General features: G+C 38.9%; 1 protein-coding gene across 2 annotated transcripts in view; it reads left to right on the top strand.

The window, feature by feature from the left end:
• Positions 1-15,832, top strand: part of celf6 (CUGBP Elav-like family member 6) — a 138,537-nt gene extending 122,705 nt beyond the window's left edge. For both annotated transcript variants that reach the window (XM_033988915.2, XM_033988912.2), the window contains exons 8-13: positions 1,369-1,518; positions 3,568-3,630; positions 4,450-4,530; positions 7,261-7,404; positions 11,059-11,208; positions 15,446-15,832. In XM_033988915.2, the coding sequence (XP_033844806.1) occupies positions 1,369-1,518; positions 3,568-3,630; positions 4,450-4,530; positions 7,261-7,404; positions 11,059-11,186 (566 nt within the window). In that variant the 3' untranslated portion in view covers positions 11,187-11,208; positions 15,446-15,832. The remainder of the gene's footprint in view (positions 1-1,368; positions 1,519-3,567; positions 3,631-4,449; positions 4,531-7,260; positions 7,405-11,058; positions 11,209-15,445) is intronic.
• Positions 15,833-23,673: the final 7,841 nt, after the last annotated feature.

The following is a 23,673-nucleotide window of genomic DNA, read 5'->3' as shown; positions in this document are numbered from 1 at the left end:
TAGAGATGTGTTAATGTTGTGAAATCATAAGGTAGACAAGGGTTTATGTTAAAATGTCAGTATTAAACGATAAATCAAATCAGTATAGGTTGTGTTTGCACCATTCTTGGACGCATATTCTTTGAGATGGAGGACAGGTCAAAAGTTGATGGTGGGATTTGCTATTTAACTGTCAAAATGTAGATGTTTTGTTCTGGTTGATATTTCTATATTTTACTTGGCCTATCCACACTAAAACAAAAACTGGAACAAAGAAAGGTGGTCAATTGAAAGCATTTTAAGCCTCAAGACTGATATGTCTAAATTCTGGTTGTTATTAAAGATAAATGTTGACATTTGTTTCTTCAAAAAAGCAAATTTCCCATAGAGTTATAGAGGTACTCATGCAACCTATTGACAATTGTGATAAAACTGGAATCAGCTCAATATATTTCATTCACAAATCCCTTTTTACATTGACAGTATCTAAGCATTTTATATATATTTAATGCAAACATTGTGTAATTGCTCACTATAGTATCAATGTATCATGAGATCATTTGTGTACAGATCTTTGCCCATTGCACACACTTAGAAAACTTTTGTCATGGCCCTGAAATATCTAACTTTTATATTTAACCAGAGTATCAGTAATAATACATCCTGTGTCCTTGTAGCATTTTCAAGTTGTGTTTTGAAGTAGGAGCTGGTACGAGCAGAACCGGAGCTGAGCCGTGCATTGACAGTAACATGTAAAACATTCCCTGTCACACATTGGCAGCCACATTACAGTCATTCTCGGTCTGCTATTATCTCTCCCTCTGCTTCATCTGTCGCTCCTTCCCTCGGCAGCAGAATGACAGTATGTATTTTCTGGGAACACGGCCAATTCACTGACTTTGGATGCCGAGTCCTTTGCTTATACAATATAAGAGCAAAGATTTGTGTGCGATAATCCTGGCCCTCAATCTGAACTATCTTTTTTGGCTCTTGTCGTGAGGAGCTTTGATGGCTCGACACTAAGTAGGTCGCCCGCCTGAAGCTGGGGTCACTGCAGATGTATTAAATAAAGTGTCTGTATGCTGTATATGGCATCTGTAATCCACAAGGCCTACATTTTCCTTTCAAACATAATCCTACCTGACTTAAATGCCCTTCACCTGGATTAGAGAAATAATAAAACAGGCCCAAACTGTCAAGGTGACAGACTGGGATTAAAGCCTCGAGTAAAATCAACACATAACTATAAGGTCTCACTGGTCAGTTTAGTAATAATACTGATGTAAACACTAATTAATTTCTAATCAAACAGATATTATGCTGTGGTGTTCAGAAGATAATTGTAAAGCTGTATATTTACTTGGTACCCACACGTTACCGTGTTCCCAGGCACCAGCACACCTCCAGGCATCAGTGCCACTGCCGTCCCCAGCATAGCCACGCCCATTGGAGTGAATGGATTCAGTGCCCTCCCGCCACAAAGCAACGGGCAGCCCACGTCTGAGCCCATCTACACTAATGGGATCCACCCTTACCCAGGTAACCCAGGAAATATGAGGCATTCATCTGAAGGTTCTGTATTCTTGCTGAGCATCCTGAAAACAATGATGCAATCAGAAAACAACAGTGACTCTACAAATTCTACAATACTATACTATTCAAATTACAATTACATGGTTAGAATTTCAGTCAATTAAAGTACATGTTTAAAAAAAATCTACTTCAAAAACTAGAAATACCCCCCAAAAAATCTATTCAGTTACAGGACCATGATGTAGTATTTGTAATTAGTCACTTTCCAGCTCTGGTTCTTTGTGCATACTACTTACTGCTTACAATTTCTTCAGCTGACAGTGTAGTATTTACAGTGCATCAGCAAAATGTAAATGACAGCACCTGCTTGACTTGATTCCAAAACACATACTATATAATGAATGCTACTTGAATAAACTCAACTCATATGGTTTTGATTAAAAGTTGCTGCAGCTCTCCATCTGACATCTTTTTCATATCTGAACTGAGGCATTTTAAGCTTCCAGGGTCAGTCAAGAGTGTCTTCGGCAGATTTTGGAGCTGCCACCCTCAGTATCAGGATGAATTCATCACTTGTATCCATCAGTCCATTACGGTTAATTTGATGTGTCTCGTCCCGTCCTCAGCTTCTTAATGTTGTCTGGGGCTCATTCCTGAAGAACTGACAGACACACACTCCCCCTCTGTCACTGCATTATTCAGAGGCAGCTGCAATTGTAATGAACTACAAAGTGGTTTGTTTGGCATGTTGTTAATATTTGATGCAAACATCTGGGGCGAACAGGCATTTTGAAGAACTGAGAGAAATGACAACCCAAATTTCTCCCACTCCCACTGTGATCCTACCCTCCAACGCTCTCCCGCCAGCTTAGCCAATTTCCAATTTGGTCTCTCAGTGTAACTTAACTGTTTGTTGCCTCCATCAGTGCTGCATTCATTACGTTTAGACATCCTGCCCTCTTACTTTAAATAATGCAGACTAGTTAACAACAGTATGCTCGGTATAGCCTAACTTCTAACGGTATCTAAAACTTACAAAGCATAATCTAAAGGACAAGTAAAAGGTGCACGATGTAACGTTCGCTATCTGCTTTTCTCCATGAAGATGCTGTTACTTTGCCTGGAATTTTCCACAGAATCTCATTAAACTTGTCTATCTTGCATATATTAAATCACAGTTGTGTTAAATTGCCATAAAATACCCAAAAATATGCATTCTTACTGGAGCGGGGTCATCTCTCCACAGATCTGGTTTATATTTTGGGATCGTTTGCTTGTTTTGATACGTTTAATGCCAAATTATGAACATCCTAGGCAAAGCAATAACATCTCCATGGAGACAAGTGAGCAATGGACCCTCCACCAGAAAAGTTACAAAGTGCGCTTTTAATCACAGCAAGTAGTACTAATTGCATATTGATTTGTTCTCTGTTCACATTCAGCTTAACGAAGGGTTTATTTGCAAAAGAACAGATACCTCCTTTCGGAAAATGTGTCTTTACTTCTTTGTACCATCTTCTACACATATTATTAATAACTGTATAGTTGAGAGGATTTGCCCAATAAGTGCAGAAATAATACAATTTTAGATTTGACTTTTGAAACCTTTGCGTTAACAGAGTAAATTGTAAACCTTTGACTTTTTTTCTTTCTTTTTTTTAAGGTGGCACTTGCAAATGAACACATCTCATCTGTATAATCATATACGGTTCAACAAATACTGTACAAATACTATACAGTTTTCCACACAATAACAACAACAACAATGACTCTTAAGATACAGAAAGGAAAATGTAGTGCTTAAAACCCACATTTATGCTGCAGTCTATAATATCGTGTAGAAATACAAACAGTCTTTCCTAGGTGGTGTTGTTTTGCCCCCTGCCCGATCACACCATGACGCAATGTACAAAAACAACATATGCAAAGCTCCACGCATGTTTTATTCAACATGTTTTTCAAATGTACAATGTAACTTGAATGGAAGTGTATGAAATTTGGCTGGAGTCTTCCTCTCAGTCACCTGTGTTTCTGGCTCTCTTCCTGTTCCTGCAGCACAGAGTCCAACGGTGACTGACCCTCTCCAACAGGCTTATGCTGGCGTCCAACACTACGCAGGTGAGCTGTCTCTCCTCTACCTGCTCATCCCCCTCTTCTTACTCTCCTCCATCTGTCCCCTTCACACTACACTTGTGTTTGTCACATCACTATGACAGGCAGAGATAGCTGAAAGACTAGACACGATTCCTCCTTGATTGGACAACTTGACACACATTTAGATCTTAATTTTAATGCATTTGACACTATATACTTTTGACATGCTAACTGTATTTTGTATTATTTTTTTTGCAACATCAGCAGTTCTGTTATGCCGGAGTTTTATGATGGGTTTTGCATCTACCATAGCTATACTCCGCCAAAAGTTTAAAGCAGTAGTAGTAGCAGTAAAACACATGCATAATAAATATAAACAGAAAATAATTTGTCTAGTCTGTAGACAGCGTCGTCCTTTACAAAACAGAATGATTGAATTTGAAGCTCTTTTGGTTTGGTAACTACAACAAATCACATTTTTTAAACTAATAACCTTCCAAGCACAACAATCACATCATCAGGATATTTTCCACTATAGCTTTGAATTTAAGTCCAATCACATTACATAAACAGACACCTTAAATTAAATAAACGTATTTAAATGAAATTCATGCATGTTTATAATCTCATAACACAAAGTTCCCTATAGTTGTGTTCACTTTTCTTTGTGTATAGTACAGTAGTGTTTTATTTTACCCTTTGCTGCTCACTGTAATAATGCAGTTTATTTATGCATCATCAGATTCAAACGCACAATGAATTAATAGTATCACTTGTGTTGACTCAAATATAAAAATGCAGATGCAAAATAAATTTCCTCTCTGGCTTCTCCCTTTGCAACAGCAGCCTACCCTGCCGCCTATGCGCCAATCAGCCAAGCGTTCCCCCAGCAACCAACCATCATTCCCCAGCAACAGAGGGAAGGTAAGAGCTAGCGAGCGCGCCCACCCAAGATAAAAGGTGATAATTGCCATGTTCCATTCTAATGTAGCTACGCTGCTTTGAATTAGCAGGAAAGAGCTGGCTGGGGAAAATGTGAGAAAAAGGCTCCCCGTTTAAAGAGACCAACATTAGCAGTGAGATGGAAAGTTAGTCTGTCATTATTCAAAAACTGCACTAATTCCAACTCGCAGCATCGGACTGCTTAATCAGTCCATTACAATGTGTTTAAGTGGTTATAAATATTCATCACATTAATTAGCTGCATGCATAATCATTTATTGCCATTCCTAACATAGTGTTCACTCTTGTGCCATATAGCATTAGATGTAATAAAGCATAGGATATACTGTGACTGTAAATCACTCCATTTGGCAGAATTTGTCAGTCTCAATTATCTTTCTGTATGACTGCCTAAGACAGCCTGGGAAGACTTATATTCAGCATTTTAGGGACAGCACTTTAGTGTACTTTCAAAACTGCCTATAAGTGGAATTAGTTTTTAAGCATTATTTGACTGGTGCCAGTGTGACAAATATAGATCACAAATTTATATTATTGATATAGGAATCAGTATGTGCAAATTCCCATTACAGTCCCAGTTGGAGCAGTAGCATTTGTCAGTTTCAATGAATCCCATTGGTTCTCTATTGCAGTGTTCTCTATTGCGTATCCCTGCGGGGGATATGGGAGCACTTAGCAGGGGGTAGTTGAAAGGTGAAATTTATTTATTTGAATGAAAAATGTTCATTGCAAATATTAAATCCATAAGAAGGTTAGAGGGGTACTTGGAGTATGAAAATGTGGGCAAAACTATTTTGTTTTATGCTAACAATGTCAGAATCAATCAATTTCCCTCCTCCGGTCACCTCTATAGCACTACATAATATCTAAATTCCCACTTTTTGCAGCATAAAAAACAAGCAGCACTTGTACCCAGACTGTATAAATAAAAACTTAATCTTTAGTGTGTGTTTGTGTGGTTCCTGTATCTCAGTGCGCCTGGCCAGCACTGCAGTCTTCTTATCAGCCTTCTCCTCACCACCAGCAGCAGCAGCAGCAGCAGACCTCCTCAGTCTCATCTGGTCATGCTATCATGCTGAGCACTCAGACACGACAGAATAGTAGCCAGTCAGCCAACTGCGAGCTTACTGTCCCTGAGTCCATCACATCCCAAGGCCCCTGTGGATGATGTGTGTGTGTGTGGGGTAGGGGAGGCGAGGGAGGGGAGGGGGGGGGCATGGGGGGGCATGGGGGGGCATGGGGGGGGGGGGGGGGGACTGGACTGGAGAAAGCCAAGCCATGCTTGGCTTTCTCCAGTCCAGTCCAGCCCTTATCCAGATTGGCCCGTACAATATGTGGCAGCTGGGCGAGCAAGTGTGGAAGCGTGGAGAGGGAGAGATTGGAAAGAAAGTCCCAACTGTCACCACACTGGAATTGGGGCAAAAATTTGGCTTATGTCTTAATGCGTGCTGTGGTTTCTCGCTCTGGACTGCCACACTGTTTTATTTTATCTGAAACATTGATTCATTTTGGCTTTTTCCCTTTTCCCTAGGTGTATAGTGATTTATATTGATTTGGCATAGATTTTAAGCCAGATGTCCATCCTGATGCCTTTTTCTACATTTAGGCGTCAGAATGGCAGAAAAAAAATGGTTTGTGACTTGTTGTAACTCAATTAGTGTATAAGGAAAACATTGTGTGAGTGCTGTTGATTTGGCATAACTTTTATTTCAGTTTTTCCAGCCTGGTGTATGGTCCATAGAAATGAGTTGTGAACTGATGTGATCTAAATGTGCAATGTGTCAGTAAAAAATGCACCCTATGTGTAATTTGAAGCGAAGGAAGTGATTGCAGACCAGGTAGAGAATTGAAAGAAGTTTTGTCTATGCTTCTTGTCTCAGGAGATGAATACCAGTATAATGTAATGGAAGTAACAGGTGCCAGTGAAGACATCTTAAAATAAGCATGAGTAGCATTCTTACTGAGAAACAAGTTACACACAGTATTCAACACAAGGTTTAAGAGTAAAGAAAACAAACAAAAATCATGCTTTACAGTATGATTTCTTGCTGCTGGGGTCCTTCTTAACCTCAATGAAATGTAACCCTTAGCTTATTTTTATGTTGTATTCCCTAACATAACATTCTGTGCGCTGCATGTACAGTATACAGTGCATTAAAACGTGCTAATTAAGATTTTATGTGAAATAAGGGATTTGGTTCCAAATTAAAATCTTAAAACCATCTGACCAAGCAACAAAGGGAAGACACATTATGCATTACATAAAAGCCTATTTAATTATGTTGAGTGTTTGGGGCATATGTACCAAGCACAAATTATTTAAATTCAAATGATGTGTCATATTTGATTTCAACATTCATACATCTATTGTAGTTATTCAAATTATTATGACTTAACATGAAGCATATTAGATTTCTTTTGTGAGTGTGGACACGGTTATAAACTCAAGTTAATTTCATTTTAAAGTTGAGTAATCAAATTAAATTTTTTAATTTGCCATCTCCTGAATAAGAAACTGCAATTGTGCCCCCCAAATATCTGCAGTCTGTGGTGCGTAAAATGTCTCCCTCCTTGGATCACGATTGCATATATTTTATCCCCATGTTGTGGAGGTCAGTGTGTGCGGCTGCTGGCCATCTCTGTGTTTATGAATGCACACGATCCATCCTGTTGTCTCTCTCTCATCACCAGGGCCAGAAGGTTGCAACCTGTTTATTTATCACCTGCCGCAAGAGTTTGGAGACGCGGAGCTCATGCAAATGTTCCTGCCTTTTGGCAACGTCATTTCTGCCAAAGTCTTCGTGGACCGGGCGACCAATCAGAGCAAGTGTTTTGGTGAGTTTCAAAAAATTGACGTTGAAAATGTCATTAATAATTAGGCTGTGTTTTGGCAATCCACTCTAGCCTCTCACTCCCTTCTTCCAATTAGTTTGCGTTTATCCCCACTGTCTATTCTAATCAAGGCACAATTAACATTTTAAAGGTGGTGTTACATGCCACTGAGCAGAGAGCCGAGGAGGGAGATCCAGGCACATAGATACACGCTCATTTATTCCTGGATTCATTATTTGTGAAAATTTGACGAGACACAGGCAATCACAACTGGAGGATGCTCCAAATTTCAAAAGTTACAAGTGCCATGAATTTTGTTTTGGGACTTGAAAAATTGTCTTCACATGTGCTATCAATTCAATGAAAAAAAGTGTGATTACATTTAGTACGCTACAAATTTTAATGTGGCCTATTTGGTTGGCTTTTTTAATTTCGATCCTTATTTTTGGACTACTGCTTGTCTTTATGTGAGTTATTATTAGTGATTGATTGTATTTTAAACAAATGAAGATTGCTGGATTCAGTTTCATGACTAAAGTAACTGCATGATGTACTTGATGAACCAGTCCCATCAAAATGCAATGAAATGGGCATACTAAACATGTTAACGCGATCATTCATACAAAGTTACACACAGCATCTTATCCATACGACTGTGAATATCAGCACTGGCACCAAGCAATCATTTTTGCACATTAAAATGCATAAAAACGTGATATGCTGTGCAATGAGTCTCTTATCTCTAACTTTAACATCAACTCCCTAATCCAATTTTCATTTTCACTTTTCATTTTACACCCACCACCAGTATAGCATTTACACATTGGATTTGACTTTACAAAAGAGCTTTTCTCAGCACCCCACTCCCCACCAGAGACCCACCAGTTGGACACAACTCTCCCACCTCCCCATGTTCCACCTCCCACACGGCAAACCAGTTCAGTCCAATAGAGCCGGTGCAGGAGGAATCTACGGGCTTAAAGAGCTAATAATAGACTATAGTGTGGGCCTGTGCTGTTGATTTAGTTGGACAGCGGCCCCCGGGAGACGCAGGCAGACTCCCAGCATTGGCTTTCCTTCACTCTCTCTTCAGCATGGCACTTCTATGAGGCTTTTCTTAGCTGTCCATCTCGTGACACTGTCTTTCTTTTGGCCTGTCTGGATCGCTGGGCCCTTTTCTAAACATATGCCTCTCACTATCACTAACTGTCACTCAACAAAGGAGCAGGACAAAGGGAGCTTGACCTCATCAGTCTCACTGGCGTATTTCGCACGGCTAGTAATTAAGATCCTGGCTGGAAATATAGCAAATTATCCACTCATTCTTTTGTAATTTTTTCCAGACTAATTGTTATGGCAGAAATCCCGTGGCTCTTTTGTACAAAATTAACAAATTGAGTAGTTTATACAAGGGAGGAGACATTAAAATAGTAATATGTGACATTAATATGGGTTAACAATGCAATATTTCATTATAATCAGTAATATATCAATTGTTTTAATTAACATTGTTTCATATTTTTCTTGATAAGGGCAGACAATGGTAATTTAGTTGAAACCCATGACCCAAACAGTGACTGTAGACAAAAAAAAGTGATTATGATATAGTAAAATGTCCCTAACCTTTTCATCTGAGTCACCCCTTATTATGTTAATGACCTTTTGAATGGACAACATAAACATTAAATGTGATTCATAATTGCCTTGCCTATTACACAACCCCCGTGAGAATGTTATAGGCCTATATTTCATTATAGGCAACACATGAATCATAGTATTTCGTTGAAATACATCATTGTTGACTCCTTTTGAAGTTATACAAAAATAACTCCACAGCAATGTTTCACTTAATCCTCGGCATTTGTCATAAAATGATGACTTGTAAGGGATCAAAGCTTACCTTTTTAAGTGGCATTAACTGGATTCAACCCAAATGCTTTTCAAAAGGTCGTTTGAGAACAAAATTACTCATACACTTTAAATGGGGCCAAAATCCTTCTGCAGGGTATAAATATGTATTTATTTGTTTCATGTGAACTGTTTTAGAGCTTTGTTTCATATTCACATTTTTGGAGAACTCTGAAACATAATAATATATTCTATCATACTGTAGCACTGCATTTTAACAATCCAAAAATACTATTTGTAGCAGTGCTCTCCGAATGCCTCTTATCTATACAGAGGACATCAACATTGCCACATGTTCTCGAGCCATCATCATCATTGTAAAACATTAAAAATGCATAAAAACTCATTGTGCGCTGATATGGTGTGCTGCAGGGCTCTCTTATCTCCAACTTTAGTATTGTTCAGGGCATTGAGCGTCAGGAAGAGCAGCCAACATGAAGCCCTATTTTATTATACATATGTAATGTATTTGAATGTACATGGATCCAGGTACCTTTTCATTCCAGTGCCAACTATTTCTTCTGCTACTGTACCCTGACACCGGCCGACGTCTTTGGCATGTAGAACGTGAGGTATGAAGGTTCATTAAAGGCCGGGTCGGTGCATGCGCGCGTGTGAGGAGATCGGAGTGGAGGATCACTGGCAGCTGACAGGCCCTTCCCCTGCTCAGTTTGTTTAAAGGGTTTGTAAAAGCAGCAGCCTTATCTCACCTGCACTGACAAAAGCCTGCCCTCTCCCCCCAAATTAAATTGGACCCATAGCGGTGTGATCAAATCAGCTGGCAGGTGGAAAATTCGGCCTGTCAATCACGTGGGTGTCTGATAAGAGCTTGGCGAGGACTCCCGATGCCGTGGAAGGGCTGTGGGCTAATTCTGCCTCCGCACCAGGGCGATAACTCAGGCAGCAGCACCCCGTGTCCTACCAGACCCCCGCTCCCAGCAGCTCAGTACGACCCCTCTGCCCTGCACTTTTCACTCTCTACATGAACATGGACACACACACAGACAGCAGACAGACAGGCCGCCTCCAGCCCGCTGCTCTTGTCTTTTAATATTGGTGTGTTGTAAGTATCAAGGCTGCACAGTATATTGAAAATAGCAAACGCACTTGACATATAGTAATCTCTTTTCCATTTACAGTCCAAATATTATTTCTATTAGAAGATATCGGAAGATTTATGTAATTTTAATGATTGACATCTATTTGGTAACACTGACAAGTCAATCGCAACCTGTTTTTAAATACCACACATCCGAGCAGAGCACCTCTACATTACTCTCTTGACCCACTGATGCACTCATTTATTCAGCTTTTTACATTTTCAAAATAATCGATGGTAGAACATTGTATATTCATGGACGTGGACTCATACACAACCATCCCCACGACAGCAGGTAACATTACACTTCCTTTGCAAACGCCCTTTTCCCGTTATCTTTCATGTTTTTGTCCCCGCAGAGTTTCTAATAGCGCTTGCTGTTTGATTTTTTTCCATATCAATGTTATTAGGCAGCGGTGCTTTGTGTAATCTTTTTTTAATTCAGAGATTTCCAATTAATCTGCTCAAAAGACAAAACAAAGGCCTATTGTCACGTCATTGTCAGGAGTTAAAAGGGGTCTTCCTGTTGGCTCCTTTCATCACGTTCCTCTATTCACTGCACCTTTCTCTATTTCTGTTATCTTTTGGTGGAAACTTCAATCTCACCTTTCTTCTTTGCTCATGGGCTCTCCTCTGTGTTTTTCTTTCAGGTTTTGTGAGTTTTGATAATCCGTCCAGTGCTCAAGCGGCGATCCAGGCCATGAATGGTTTTCAGATAGGCATGAAGAGGCTGAAGGTACAGCTCAAGCGGCCAAAGGATGCCAACCGACCTTACTGACTCGTCTTCTGTCCATACCCTGGTACAGTAACAACACACATATATACAGACATGCACATTGGTAATGTTCTCTCATCTGGAGCATGGGGCTTTCTTTTAGTATTATATGTTTAGATGTATTTAAAAAAGAAAACTTGAGTCTGTGTTCAGGTCCAAGTGTTGAGCAAACATAGTTGCACTATTTGAGACGGATCATAACAGGCATTAAAGAGCTGTTTTGGTTCAACTGAAATCTATGTATCTACTCACTAACACATCACACATTATTAGATATTAGGGTTAAGCTGTAAACAGTTGGGTTGGGGGCTAATAATCAGCTAGTGTGTGCTATTATTACCTTTAAGTCTTTACTTTTTAATGCAAAATATAAGTATTCAACAGAAAAAACTGGCATCCACACCTAATGGTGTAAGTTAATACGGAAACTTATACATGTAAAGTTATTCACTTTTTACGACTGGGTCCCATATTTTTAAAGAAATGTCAATTTGTCAGATTTGACAGGGCAAGCGTGTTGGAGAGATGCTATATTCTTATATTTGAGTGCTTATTTTTGGTCATGCTGTTTTGTATGTGTCAGGGCACTAGCTTCTTCCAGGCATCAATTTTGGTTAAATGAGCCTCTTCAGATTTTTGTCAGGTCGCCTCGCTCCACAAAATTGTTTTTGTTTCCTTTGCAGTCTAAAATCTAATTTGTACCGGATGCAGGTTGCTCCTGTGCAAATTAATGACATCATCAATACCTAGCTGTGCATAAATAGCTGTCTGCTGGGTATAGCTCAGAAAATCAATACAAGCTGTTAAACCACCAGTTCACAAATGCATAGGCCAATCAGTTCAGCCTGAAAATAGTACCGCACTAGACTTGTCTGTGCTGCTTAGCAACATGCAAATCTCAGTTAAACATTTATTTAAGAGAAAGTGGAGCTCATCAAGACATGCATTTTTATTATACACTGAAGTCTTATCTCTGTGGGCAATGTTTTATTATAGAAGTAGAGAAGAAGTCAAATTGACTAGAAGATTTGACAGCGAGATATTCAAAAGTCATATCTAAAATAGTCATCTTATCCTTTAATATCATGGATATGTTATGAAGAGTGCAGATGGGACAAGGAGAAAAATGAAATGTTATTGAAAACCAAGCCTACTATTACAGTGCCATTCATTTAGCACAGCTCCAACATAGAAAGAGTAACACCTTTGTAAAGCCAAACAAATACACCATTTTCTCTCAATAGAAACTAATGCCATGCTTTATTCTAGCAGCTCTCTCAATTCTCCCAAGTGTTGCTGCCAGTGCACAATAATAAATAGATTAATGCCGTAACCCTCAATTAGACAAACACCATAAGGCTAGCTTTATACTCATCTATAAATAAAAGCATAAAAATACAGCTTGTTTGTTTGAGTTACAATTCACAGAAAAAGTCATATGACGTGAAGGGGATAGACAGATTTGGATTTCTTTCACAGATTACAGATTATAATTTTATACATGTTGAAAGTTGTGTGTGCGTGTGTGTGTATTGATCCATTTGTCACTCGTCCTTTTATCCTCAGTCGTTGCCTTTGTCATTTTCTGCTATTGCTGTACAAACCAAAAAACGGTCAGGTATTATGAAGTTCAAAAAGAAGAAAGTTTTGAGGAGCGAGGCAAGAAGCAGTGAATACAGCTCCAACTACATCTTTTTAATTCAAAACCCCCTGTATTATTATGATGAAATAACCTGATGAAATGTGAATGATGAGCTTTTGTGTTCCAAGGTAGAAGTGTGCAAACCTTAATGCACTGATAACTCCTGAGTCTTTCTTTCTGTAATGCTTTGCTAGTTCACTTTGAAGTTGAATTAAAAACACGATCAGACAGCATTTTCTTCACTGGTCTTAGGAGTCACCCTTTTCTGAAATTGCGTTCTGTGTCTTAAAGATAAACTTAATTCAAGGGGGAAAAATCACTATATGGCCACCCTCATCGCAAACAATGCAAGGCAAATCCAATTACAGTAGACAGGGCAAGTTCCTAAAATATGCCTCTCTGCCTTAAGGGGTATTTTGCGAATATAAAACATCAATTCAACTTTTTAACCTGCAAATGTTGTCAGGCTGAGAAGATTCCAGCACCGGAGAAGCACTTTTGCGCCCTGTTAAATATGATGTCCTCTGTTATATCTGTTTTTCTTGCCAAACTTTTTCTCCATTTAACTTTAGAGAAATGACTCTTCCAAGTATGGAATGAAGTGTGGATGTGGTTTTAAATGTGACTTAGGACAAGAAAATCCCATTGTTTGTTTCTTCTTTTGCACCCAACACGTGGCCCTGCCATGGCCCATCACAGTGTGAGGTGGCCTGCCTGCATTAGCCACACCCCCTCCTGTCTGGGCCGAGTTCCCACAGCTGTAAGTGAGCCCATGGTGTCATTTTCTTTTGGATGACGTCATGTGGTGGGACTGTGACTGCATTGCATGACGTGGCGTTGGTATCTCTCAAATTCTCTCTCTAGACTCTTGATTGTAACTAGTGTATTCTGTACTTGGCAGTCTGTGCAGTGCAGTTTACTGATGCCTCTCTTGGCTGGTATTGTGGTACATATAATGTAAATGACGTGCTGACTGGTTGGTGGACTATAACTGGAAGTGGCCTTAATCCTTTGTGCTCTTGTACCGTGTGCCCTTGTGATGTTTTACTTTCTCTTGTGGGGTCATGTGTATGGATGTACTGCATTTCTATTTCTATATTCCTTCACATTCATCAACAATGTTTTTCAGCTATCTATGATTTTATACAAATAGGTAACTTTTGCAAAAGGAGCCTTATCCGCCCTGATCGACAGTTTTTTAGTTGAAAGATGGCCAGGGCGACCTTGTGTTTGTGTAGCCAATTAATTCTCCAGAGTTGGATGCAAGAGCACAAGCTAATGTTGACATTCCACTTCTCTGTGGATTTCATCTGCACAGGGAGTACTTCTGTGCAAGATTGTTTTATTTGCCTAACATGAGAATCACTCCTCATTTATTTATTTATGAAGGAGCAAACCAATTACACCAGGAGAGCAGGATACAGCGCTGCAGAGCCACATCGCCAAAAGCCACTTGTACACATACATTTACAAAAATATGCATAGTGGCGTTATTTGCTTTGGATTGTGGAAAATGTGCCACCATTAAACCTGCAGATAAATAAGCTTTAGGTCTTTGTTTTGTTTTATACCCCTTTGTGGTCTGTGAAAAGTTCAAAGTGTAACAGATCCCTTTTTCCTAGCGAGTTTGTATCTTTCCCTCTTGGCCGTACTTTTTCCAGGCTGGTTTGCTCTGCTCGCTCAGCTGCACTGCAGGCGACACCCTCTCCTGTTGTGTATGCAATGAACTCTGCTGTTTCTATCCAGACAAGCAGCGAGTGATGAAGTCTTTCTATCAATAACTCTGCCTCTTAACAGTCAGGTGTCTTTTATAGAGCCATCCAAAAGATTGGGCTATTAAGGGGATGTAATGTAGAGACAAATAGCTCATGCCAGGACGTAGGAGTTCATGTTGAAATCATGATGGAAGCTAGCGACTTTTAAGAAGGCACTGGGTTATTGAGGAAGCGGTTTATATTGCTAATGACCACGCTTGCTTTAATACACAGAACAAGTTTCCATCCATTCTACGGGATAGAGACATATGAAATCATAATAAGCTCATTTACAGGATAGGTACGTCAAAGAGCGACTGGGCACACACCAGCCGACACTTTCATCTTGTTTCCCGGGGAGTCGGTTCCATAGTTGCACTACACCCACATCATTGCTCACCACATATTAGGGATGATAGTCTGTAAACTAGATCCTTTGTCAGCGCGGACACATTTAATGCTGAGGCACAATTTCAAAGAATGAATTGTGTAGGTGTTTTGTGTTGAGCCCAGATTAAAGTCTATATGTTTTATTCACACTGGACAATACTGTCATTACCCCATTTTCTTTTGTTGTTTGTTTTTGTGTGAACATTATTGCATTTAAATGAAGTTGGCCTTTAATAACATAGAGTCTTTTTCTCCATGGTTCCAACAAGAACCTTCCACCCCACTCTTAGCCCACTTATTTCTGTTTTTGACTGACACCCTCATGGTTTTTTCACCTTCCTTTCCTGTCTGTTTCTCATGCTGTTGGCTGTGCCTGTCAGTCTGTGTGATAACCAGGATCCAGCAACCCTGAGCATGTTTGCCACCGCCACCGCTCTAAATCCACTATTTCTGTCTCTCTTCTCTCTCTGTCACAGGATGAAGGGCCACAACACCTTATTTCCACAAGTGCAGTAAAAGTACAAAGACTTCTTGCTCTGCTACATATCATGAAGGAAGGGTGGTCCCTTGATCCTGCTGGAGAAACCTGTGGAAAGATTGGGTGACTGAAAGAAGGATCCCAGAGTTTTTCTTATTCTTCTTTTTCATTCTTTTTTTTCTTCGCAAATGCCTCTTTTTCCCCTGTTTTGCTTTGGCGTCTGTGGAAGAAGATTTTTTGCAGAGACCAACTTTTTGCTGCTGTTTTTTAGACATGACGGGGAAAAACCTTTATAGACTCATTATGCTCAAAGCATGCATACCGACACAGGATATAGAGAAACACACAGAAAAACAAACCAAACATATACACCTAAAGAAGATATAAAATGAAGAAAAAAAAAAGAACTTTGTACATGTATAAAACGTGCAAATGCCAACAAGTACTGAAGCGAACCACACAACACACTAACACACACACCAGCCTGCTGCCATTTTGGTTTTTGTGCCTACACAGGTGTTGTGCTCTGTGACAGGGCAAGCTCTGGATTTAACGAAGAAAAAACGAGACGACAGAGGAGACGTGGAGGAGAATCCAGGATAATTTACATGCATCATTCCTTAGGAAATAGGGACCAAAGGACTAAATGCTTTTTAAAAGAATATAAATATATAAATATATAAATATATATATATTTAAAAACTCATACCTTGTAGCTGCAAGTATTACAATTTACTCGTAGTCAAAAAACATTAAATCAATATCCAGTGGCCTACTGTAAGTATGAATAAAAGAACATGGAAAAGGTGTTTAAAAAAGAAATGGTGTAGTAGTATAGGGGCTGACTTTGCTCTGGCTTAGCACCAGGATGTAGAATAGTCGAACTAGATTAGAAAAAAATGTATATTTGCAAAACCCATGCTGTTGTTAAAAAAATACTTGAAGTTGTTATGAATGGGGCAAATGGGAGGATACAGTTGAAGGAAGCATTCACATGCCCCTGTACACAATTTTCTTTCTTCTTGGACATTAATGGTATCAGCCACTGGATATCTCGCTCATCTGATGTATACGTCACCATGGTCATCCGTCGAGAATTGACTGTTTTGAAAAATCACAAAAACAGGAGAACAATATGACAAACAAAAAACGAGTGAACTTCTGGAGAGTCTGTGCTGGACCGGGTGCAGCCTTTTGTGTTCAAGCGACAATCCACTGTAAAGACCAAGCGAAACGGACACCCAAAGTCTTTGCTTTTGTTTGCTCTTTTGGTTGTTTTCCATGACCTTTTGTAATCCAACATTTGAGTGTGAAATATAAAAGCCACAGATTGACAGAGGGCCAAGGGGAGGTAGAGGAATAAGCTACTAAAACTGCCAGCAGAAAGAACCTGTGCTTTTCACTATAAACATGCATGCTCTAAGAATATAAAAATACAGAACCACATATGATGCCAAGGATATGTGTCCACTAGTTGCTGCAATACTTTAGTTTCCCCCATCAGTATTTAAAACCTATGACAGAGAAGATGCAGTCAAACTTGCATGATACAGAGATTACAAAACATATATAACACGTATTCATTTAAACACCATTGTTTAGCCCAGTTCTGACATGTTGCCCAGCAGGCCACGCAGACCCACAAACCTCTTGATTTAGTGTCCAAGAGTCTACATTTTGACCGGAATAAGACACAATCAATATAGGCTTAAAACAAGTGTACAGGGAGCAGCAGTATTTTCTGTCAATCTTTACACCAGCTCATGTCATTATACCAGAGATAAGACAAAGAGGAGATGTAAAAACCTAAAATGTTTTTTAAAAATGTTTGTCTTGTACATTTATAGAAATATTCCTAAATAGATGTTGTCCCTGTTAAATAAACTAATAAATACATAAAAAAATATAAAAAATAATAAATTTCAGTGTCCACAGATAAAGATGGAAATGATAATATTTCACAGTAAAAATATGTCATTTAAAATTAATATAAATTTCAAATGAATATTCTCTTGGAATCTTGAATTTTTGACCCATTTACTACAATTCGGAAAGAAGGAAGTATTTAAAAAATTTAAGAGCAAACTTAAAGTGATTTTTTTTTCTTTTCTTTTTTTCAAAAGCCTAATTTACCTCTTCCTGTCTTCCTTCGTATCTATTCCAAAACCACAGAAGGAGCTTGGGGGAACACGTGCCAGCAGTTTCAACAGACTATAAAGCACTGCCATTTGTTGTCATTTAAATTAGCAGAAGGTTTGGTACTCTCTTGTTTTCGATGTCTTGGGAGCATCGATGCCTTTCCTCTTTCCAAAAGCCCAACCCAGCAGTGTCCAAACCCTCCTCTTTTACATGCACTCGCTGCTCCTCAATTATCTCCTACTCCGTATTAGACATGCTATTTCACCTTTCTCCCTAATCACGCCATAATCACCAGCCTCTATACATTAGCAGCAACCAAGTGAAAAATCACCGGGATAATCACTTGGACCAAATGACGGGAGAGATGGTCCCCTACATGCACGCGGATGACAGAAGGAAGATTAGATAGAATTATGTTTGTGCCTACTCCCTGGCAAGGCTGACCTGGCAATGATAACACTGCCAAATTCCCCAAAATGGAGAAGGAGGCTGTGTAATGAAGTCTTCCACAATATTAAAATGTTGATAAATGGTTCTCAAACTATAGTTTCACAAACTCCTGAGATAATGAGAGATCTGTTTTATCATCATAGCTGCTCAAATCTGCCCTATTTAACGTTTCTGGTAGAGGGTTGTTCCGTGGAGATGTTTATGCTTTGCTGAAATGTTCTACAGTCTTGCACTTATTCAGCTTGGTATTTTTATTACCAAAATTTGCATGTTTGATAGTGAGCAGGGTCTGTTCTCCATAGATTTAACCTGTAACTGGGCCTGTTGACATCACCTTCTTGACTTCATGGAGATGCATGCTTTATGCCATACTGTGGAACATTTCAGGAAAAGTACTGACATGTCCACGGTGATAGGTGACAGATGCTCCACCAGAAAAGCTACATAGAGCACTTTGCACCTAGACTTGATTATTCATTTAGCCCAATTTTAGTCTATGTAAATGATACATCAGATTAGCGCTGGAGAACCAAAAGTTTATTTATCTAAAAGAGTGGCATTAACACAGGGAAAAAGTAGGACAACAAATGGTCTTTTGTCAATAAGTGGGTCAAAACCAAGAATTCAAATCCTCAAATGTGTCCTTATTGTGCTGTGGTACTTAAACCCGTCTAGCCAAACTGTGCCAAGACTGCTACTACCTTTGTCCGCTTGTCCTCAAAAACCTTGCTCTACTTGCTCTTTTGTTACCTGTAACCCAGCTGCAACACTCGCAAAACTCATTATTGTCAGCCAGGATTTGTGAAAAACAGTGGTACTTCAAATTTCAAATAATATCCATCACAACAAGGGAGGCAGTTCAGATAGGTTTATGGTTCAGCTCCGCTCCTTGTATAGTCCTTCATATGCCTGCAAAGAATTAATAAGCAAGAAATTATAGGATAAGATAAAAACAAAATAGAAATTCGCTATTTTAGACGAATGTTCCAAATGAGACAAAGGTAGATTCTAATTATAGCATGCGTATTTTGATAATGCATTCTCTCACAATGTATTTCTATGATGATGAGATGCTATGCTCAACACTCACTGCTGATGATTGGTTGTGTCCCCAGTGAGTCAAAGCCCAGCCTTGCCTAGTGTTCTGCTGTTCGCTTGGCTAACAGTGCAGCATTATGTAGCATTTCCGCTTTTCCAGGGCTAATGCTAGCAATGTGAAATCAGCAGAAAAAATAGGGTGCTCTTTTACAACTTTGGGGATTGCTGATCAAAGAAAGTTGTCACATTAATTTGTTTTTCTTTTTGTTTTCTTTTTTTTTGTTCGTTTTTTACAACCGACTAATTACATTTTTTTGTAATGTCAGAGATTGCTAAGAGTACATTTGCCAAATTGCAATTATGTTATAATGTAGCAGTTACTGTAAAAATGTTAATTAGTCTAATGTGTTGCTTTAGGAACTATCTTTGTAAGTTTAATTGGCCAAATCAAAATGTTCAGATTTGGGTGCGGCGTCCTTGATTACATCACCAGTGAAAGCGTCTTTTGCAAGTGGAGAAAGTTTTGCCTGGATAGTGAGTTACACAATATGATCCGATTTGTATTTAACCAGATTCACTACTACATAGCTTAAAAGTAATGCTCACGTTTCCTTTGCTGGCACAATTACACAGTATGATCTATAACCTAATGCATATTATACATTAAAGCAATCTATACAGTCTCTATGGAGTAGATCTCTTAAAACGCTCAATACTACTGTACACTAGGGTATAGAGCATGGGTTCTTAAAAATGTCTATTCCCACCCTTAGGTGCATAACACTCACCCTAAAATAGCTGTGATTGTCAAGGAAAGGAAGCGAAATGTAATTGACTGAAAGTAGAGAGAGATAATTAAAGGAACCTGTTGGACAAGAGGAACGAAATTAATGCCTCCCGTTTAATGGCTGCTTTGGGAGAGAGAGCTTTTCCATCATCTGGCAGGATTCGGTTGTAGAAATTGTAGAGGGGCTGGGGAAAAGTGCGCTGGGTGGTGGGGGTGCTGTGTGCTAAAACTGAAACTCCACAAAATCCCAATACTCAGGGCATCAGGCGCCATGATGTCATGATTAGTGGAGAGGTTCAGAGCCTTGCCTTACCCCATTGGTCGTGAGGGAGGTTTCACAAATGTCACAGAGTGTATTCAGTAGCAGGAAGTGAGCAGAAGGGCTTACTAACCACAAAATCTAGTGTTTTTAGATAATCCATATTTGCCATTCAAAACCAAGTGAAAGTATACATCCAAGCAACAATGCACAGTGAATTGCTTTTGGTGTGCTCCAAACATGCCTGAGTAATGAAGACAAAGACTTTTTTCTATTACCTTATGTAAATAGCAAAATACAGAAGATGACGGTTCTATAGCAGTTTGTGTTGAGAAGCCGAACTCTGTGGGACAATGATGTCACAAAAACCGTATCCACAGCAGAGCAGGGATCCGGTAGAGTCAGTTTAAGCACTCCATGTTTGGCTTTGAGCATGTATTCTACAAGCCCTTACGAGGGATTTGTGGAGGATTGGTGTAAGGCTAAGCAATGGCCCTGGAGGGAGCTGTCATGTACACGGACATCTCTTGATTTCCTGACAGAAGAAAAATGGCCGCTGCAGTAATTGGTTTAGTGCAAATGGGCCCGATGAACAGATATGACAGAGTTCATTCACGCTTACTACTTGAAGTTGCGTTGAAAAGTAACATTAGAAGTAGATGTCTGGGCTTCGCAACATAGAAAGGAGTTAGTTTTACCTAATGGATTTTTAAAGCTGCAAGAGAATTGTTTATTGTGTACATAAGCCTTTATAGATGACAACGCATACAGTCAAACCACAGAGAACTCATAGACCTCTACAAGAGTCCCACATGCTTGACCTTACCTGCTTCTGCTCTGACCACACAACTGCATCGACTTGTACATACTACGATATAGCTTATTTTTCAATTGTGTTTGACATTCTTTATAGCTCATACAATAGACAGGTTTGAATAATAAAAAAAATACCTAATATATTTCACTCAAGAAAAGGAAACTATGAGACAAATTTATTAAAAAATACAGTTTTATTGATTTAATTTCTTGTATAGTGAAGCACTGATTTTCAGAAATGACATTTTATACCCATGTATGCCATTTGTTGAACGCTTTTATTTCTTCTTTGATTAATTATCTGCTGAAGCTGGGATGAACACAGAGTTTGCACTTTTAGAGTGCCCTTGTACTGAAATGGGTTTAATTGTTTTCAATGTGTACGTTCTTTTATGACTGCACAACCTATGTATCAGAAAATGCATGCATCATTTTAATGAAAAAGATATATTAACTTTACTTTCCTATCTCAAGTCATCAATGTACAATCTGCATTGTAAATGGGGACTGACAGTACAAGTAATACGGATTCTGAAAACAAAAAGAAAATAAGAATCCATTGCACAACAGAGTTCAGCACTACAGAGAATCTCATTTGATGCCTTTGGATGTTAAAAGAAAAACAGCCTGGATTGATTGTGAGTAATTTGCTGTCACATCCCACTGTTTCAGACATATAAAAACTGTCATGTTTGTTATTTTTTAGATAATGGCTTTGTTAAGATGATTACTAATGTATTTCTGTTTACGGTCAACTTTTTCATCTACTGTGTGTTGTAATGTGCAGCACGGTCTAAACATGCTGTCGGAGATGTACAATGTGCCACAATGCTTTGCTGCCGTCAGATTTATGTTAGGAGGGAATTCTGCCTTAACCCCAGTCTGTTCTCTCTGACAGTACTACCTGTGAACAGTGGTCAAACACACTGTAATGTGGGAATGCCAAAAACTCTCTGAACGTGTCCAATCTGTTGTAAAGAATCTGTTTGCCTCAAGTCCATTTGACACTAAGGATATGGTCATCTACTTCCATTGTCATTGGTTACAAGGACCAAAATGTAAACAAACTCAGATGACTGAGCACTTTGCTCTAATCAAGCGTTTGAATAGAGCCTTTAATTTATATGTAGTCGTCAGACATTTTGCACCATCAATCTTTGTATGCTAAATTACTTACATTCCCAGCTTCACTGTCTAAAGTCCATTCCAATCATTTATTGACATAATGAATAATTTAACATAACTATAGATTAGTTAAATGAATTCTATTTATTTTCTCCTACATTTGTTGATTAAATTAACTCTTTTGTTTGAAACAGAGACGTAATTTGAATTAATGTTGGCTCGGTCTGTTTCCCTGTTTCGGAGTGATAACTCCCATAGTGCTCCTGAACTCTGTAGTTCTAGTTCATTATATTCTGCTTAGACTAAAATAAAGCACAGTCCTGTAGAAAACGCTCTGCTGTGTCCTTTTTTGTCTGGTTCATCATCATTTTTCTGTTGCTGGGACTCAGGGCTTATCCTGGTCTCTCCATGTCTTGGGCACATCGAGGGATGACTATCTAAAGTGAATACAAAAATAGAATCTATAAAATAAAAATAACTGACACATGCAGCAGGAGAACCGTCGAACAAACTGTACACCCGGCATGTGTACATGTGTGTGTTTTTCTGTAAAATGTGTTACAACACTGTCCCAACAAACTTTACTCTATTTATTTATTCAGATCATCTATATGATTGCAAAAAATGCTATTAAAGTCAGCTTTAGCTCTTGAAGAATGCATTTACAACATGTCTTTGTATTAACTGAGCTAAAAGCACCAACCATGTCTGCACACCAAATTAAATGAGAAGGTTAGTAGAAAATCATTTAAAAAGGGCGAATAATGCATAATATATGGACGGGAAATTGTGAGAGGGAGGGAAATAAATTGCACATTGATTAAAGGGAAATGGATATTCTACTGGTGTCGTGTTGAAGTGTTACAGTGGAAACAAAATCAGGTGATATGAGCGCTGTTCTTCATCATTTGTGCATTACAGCAGGCTGACAGCAAATACAAGGAGAAATTCTGTTCATTCAGCTGTTTTAGTGATTTGAACCTTATGGTCAGTGCACTTTTTATAACCTCAAACCCACCCTATTATTAGCATCATTACCACTTTGCCCTGCTTACACATTCTTGCCTCTGCCAATGTTTTTGTTATTCATGGGTGAGATGACTTAACAAACCATGAATATTTTTGGGGAATTTAGAACTAAAAGGAGCTGTATCTGATTTTTTTTTTCATGTATTTGAGCAAAATTTGTCTTGGCCTAGTACAGATATATTTACACGCAGCTCTTGAGGTCAAAAGAAGTCCACTGTGTGCTATCTGTGTCTAATTATGCATGTTATTGGCCCACCATCAGGAAGTGAGTGGTAGCATGCTAATTGTTGTTAGTTTTAGCGTTATGGCAAACCTCCGCTGTGGTCTCTGAAAGTGAGAAGTGCTTATAAAGTCATTGAGGTGAAAAATTAGGATGCTCTGAATTCATAAGGTACGTGAGAGACCACGTTTTGATCACTGCAAGCATTTTAAAAAGAGCTAGTTCTATATCCATGCGTTTACGACAGTAGGTGCAGCGCTTTTAATACAACAAATGACTTGAAATATTAGTTTCTGAGGAAATTTGATGACTTTAGGTTCAAACTCATGACTCAGACTCAAGCACCATGGATTCAATTTGACT

This window comes from Periophthalmus magnuspinnatus, chromosome 3 (genome assembly GCF_009829125.3).
Source record: "Periophthalmus magnuspinnatus isolate fPerMag1 chromosome 3, fPerMag1.2.pri, whole genome shotgun sequence".
In the NCBI taxonomy this organism is placed as follows: domain Eukaryota; kingdom Metazoa; phylum Chordata; class Actinopteri; order Gobiiformes; family Gobiidae; genus Periophthalmus; species Periophthalmus magnuspinnatus.
This window is presented reverse-complemented; position numbering and strand designations above follow the sequence as displayed.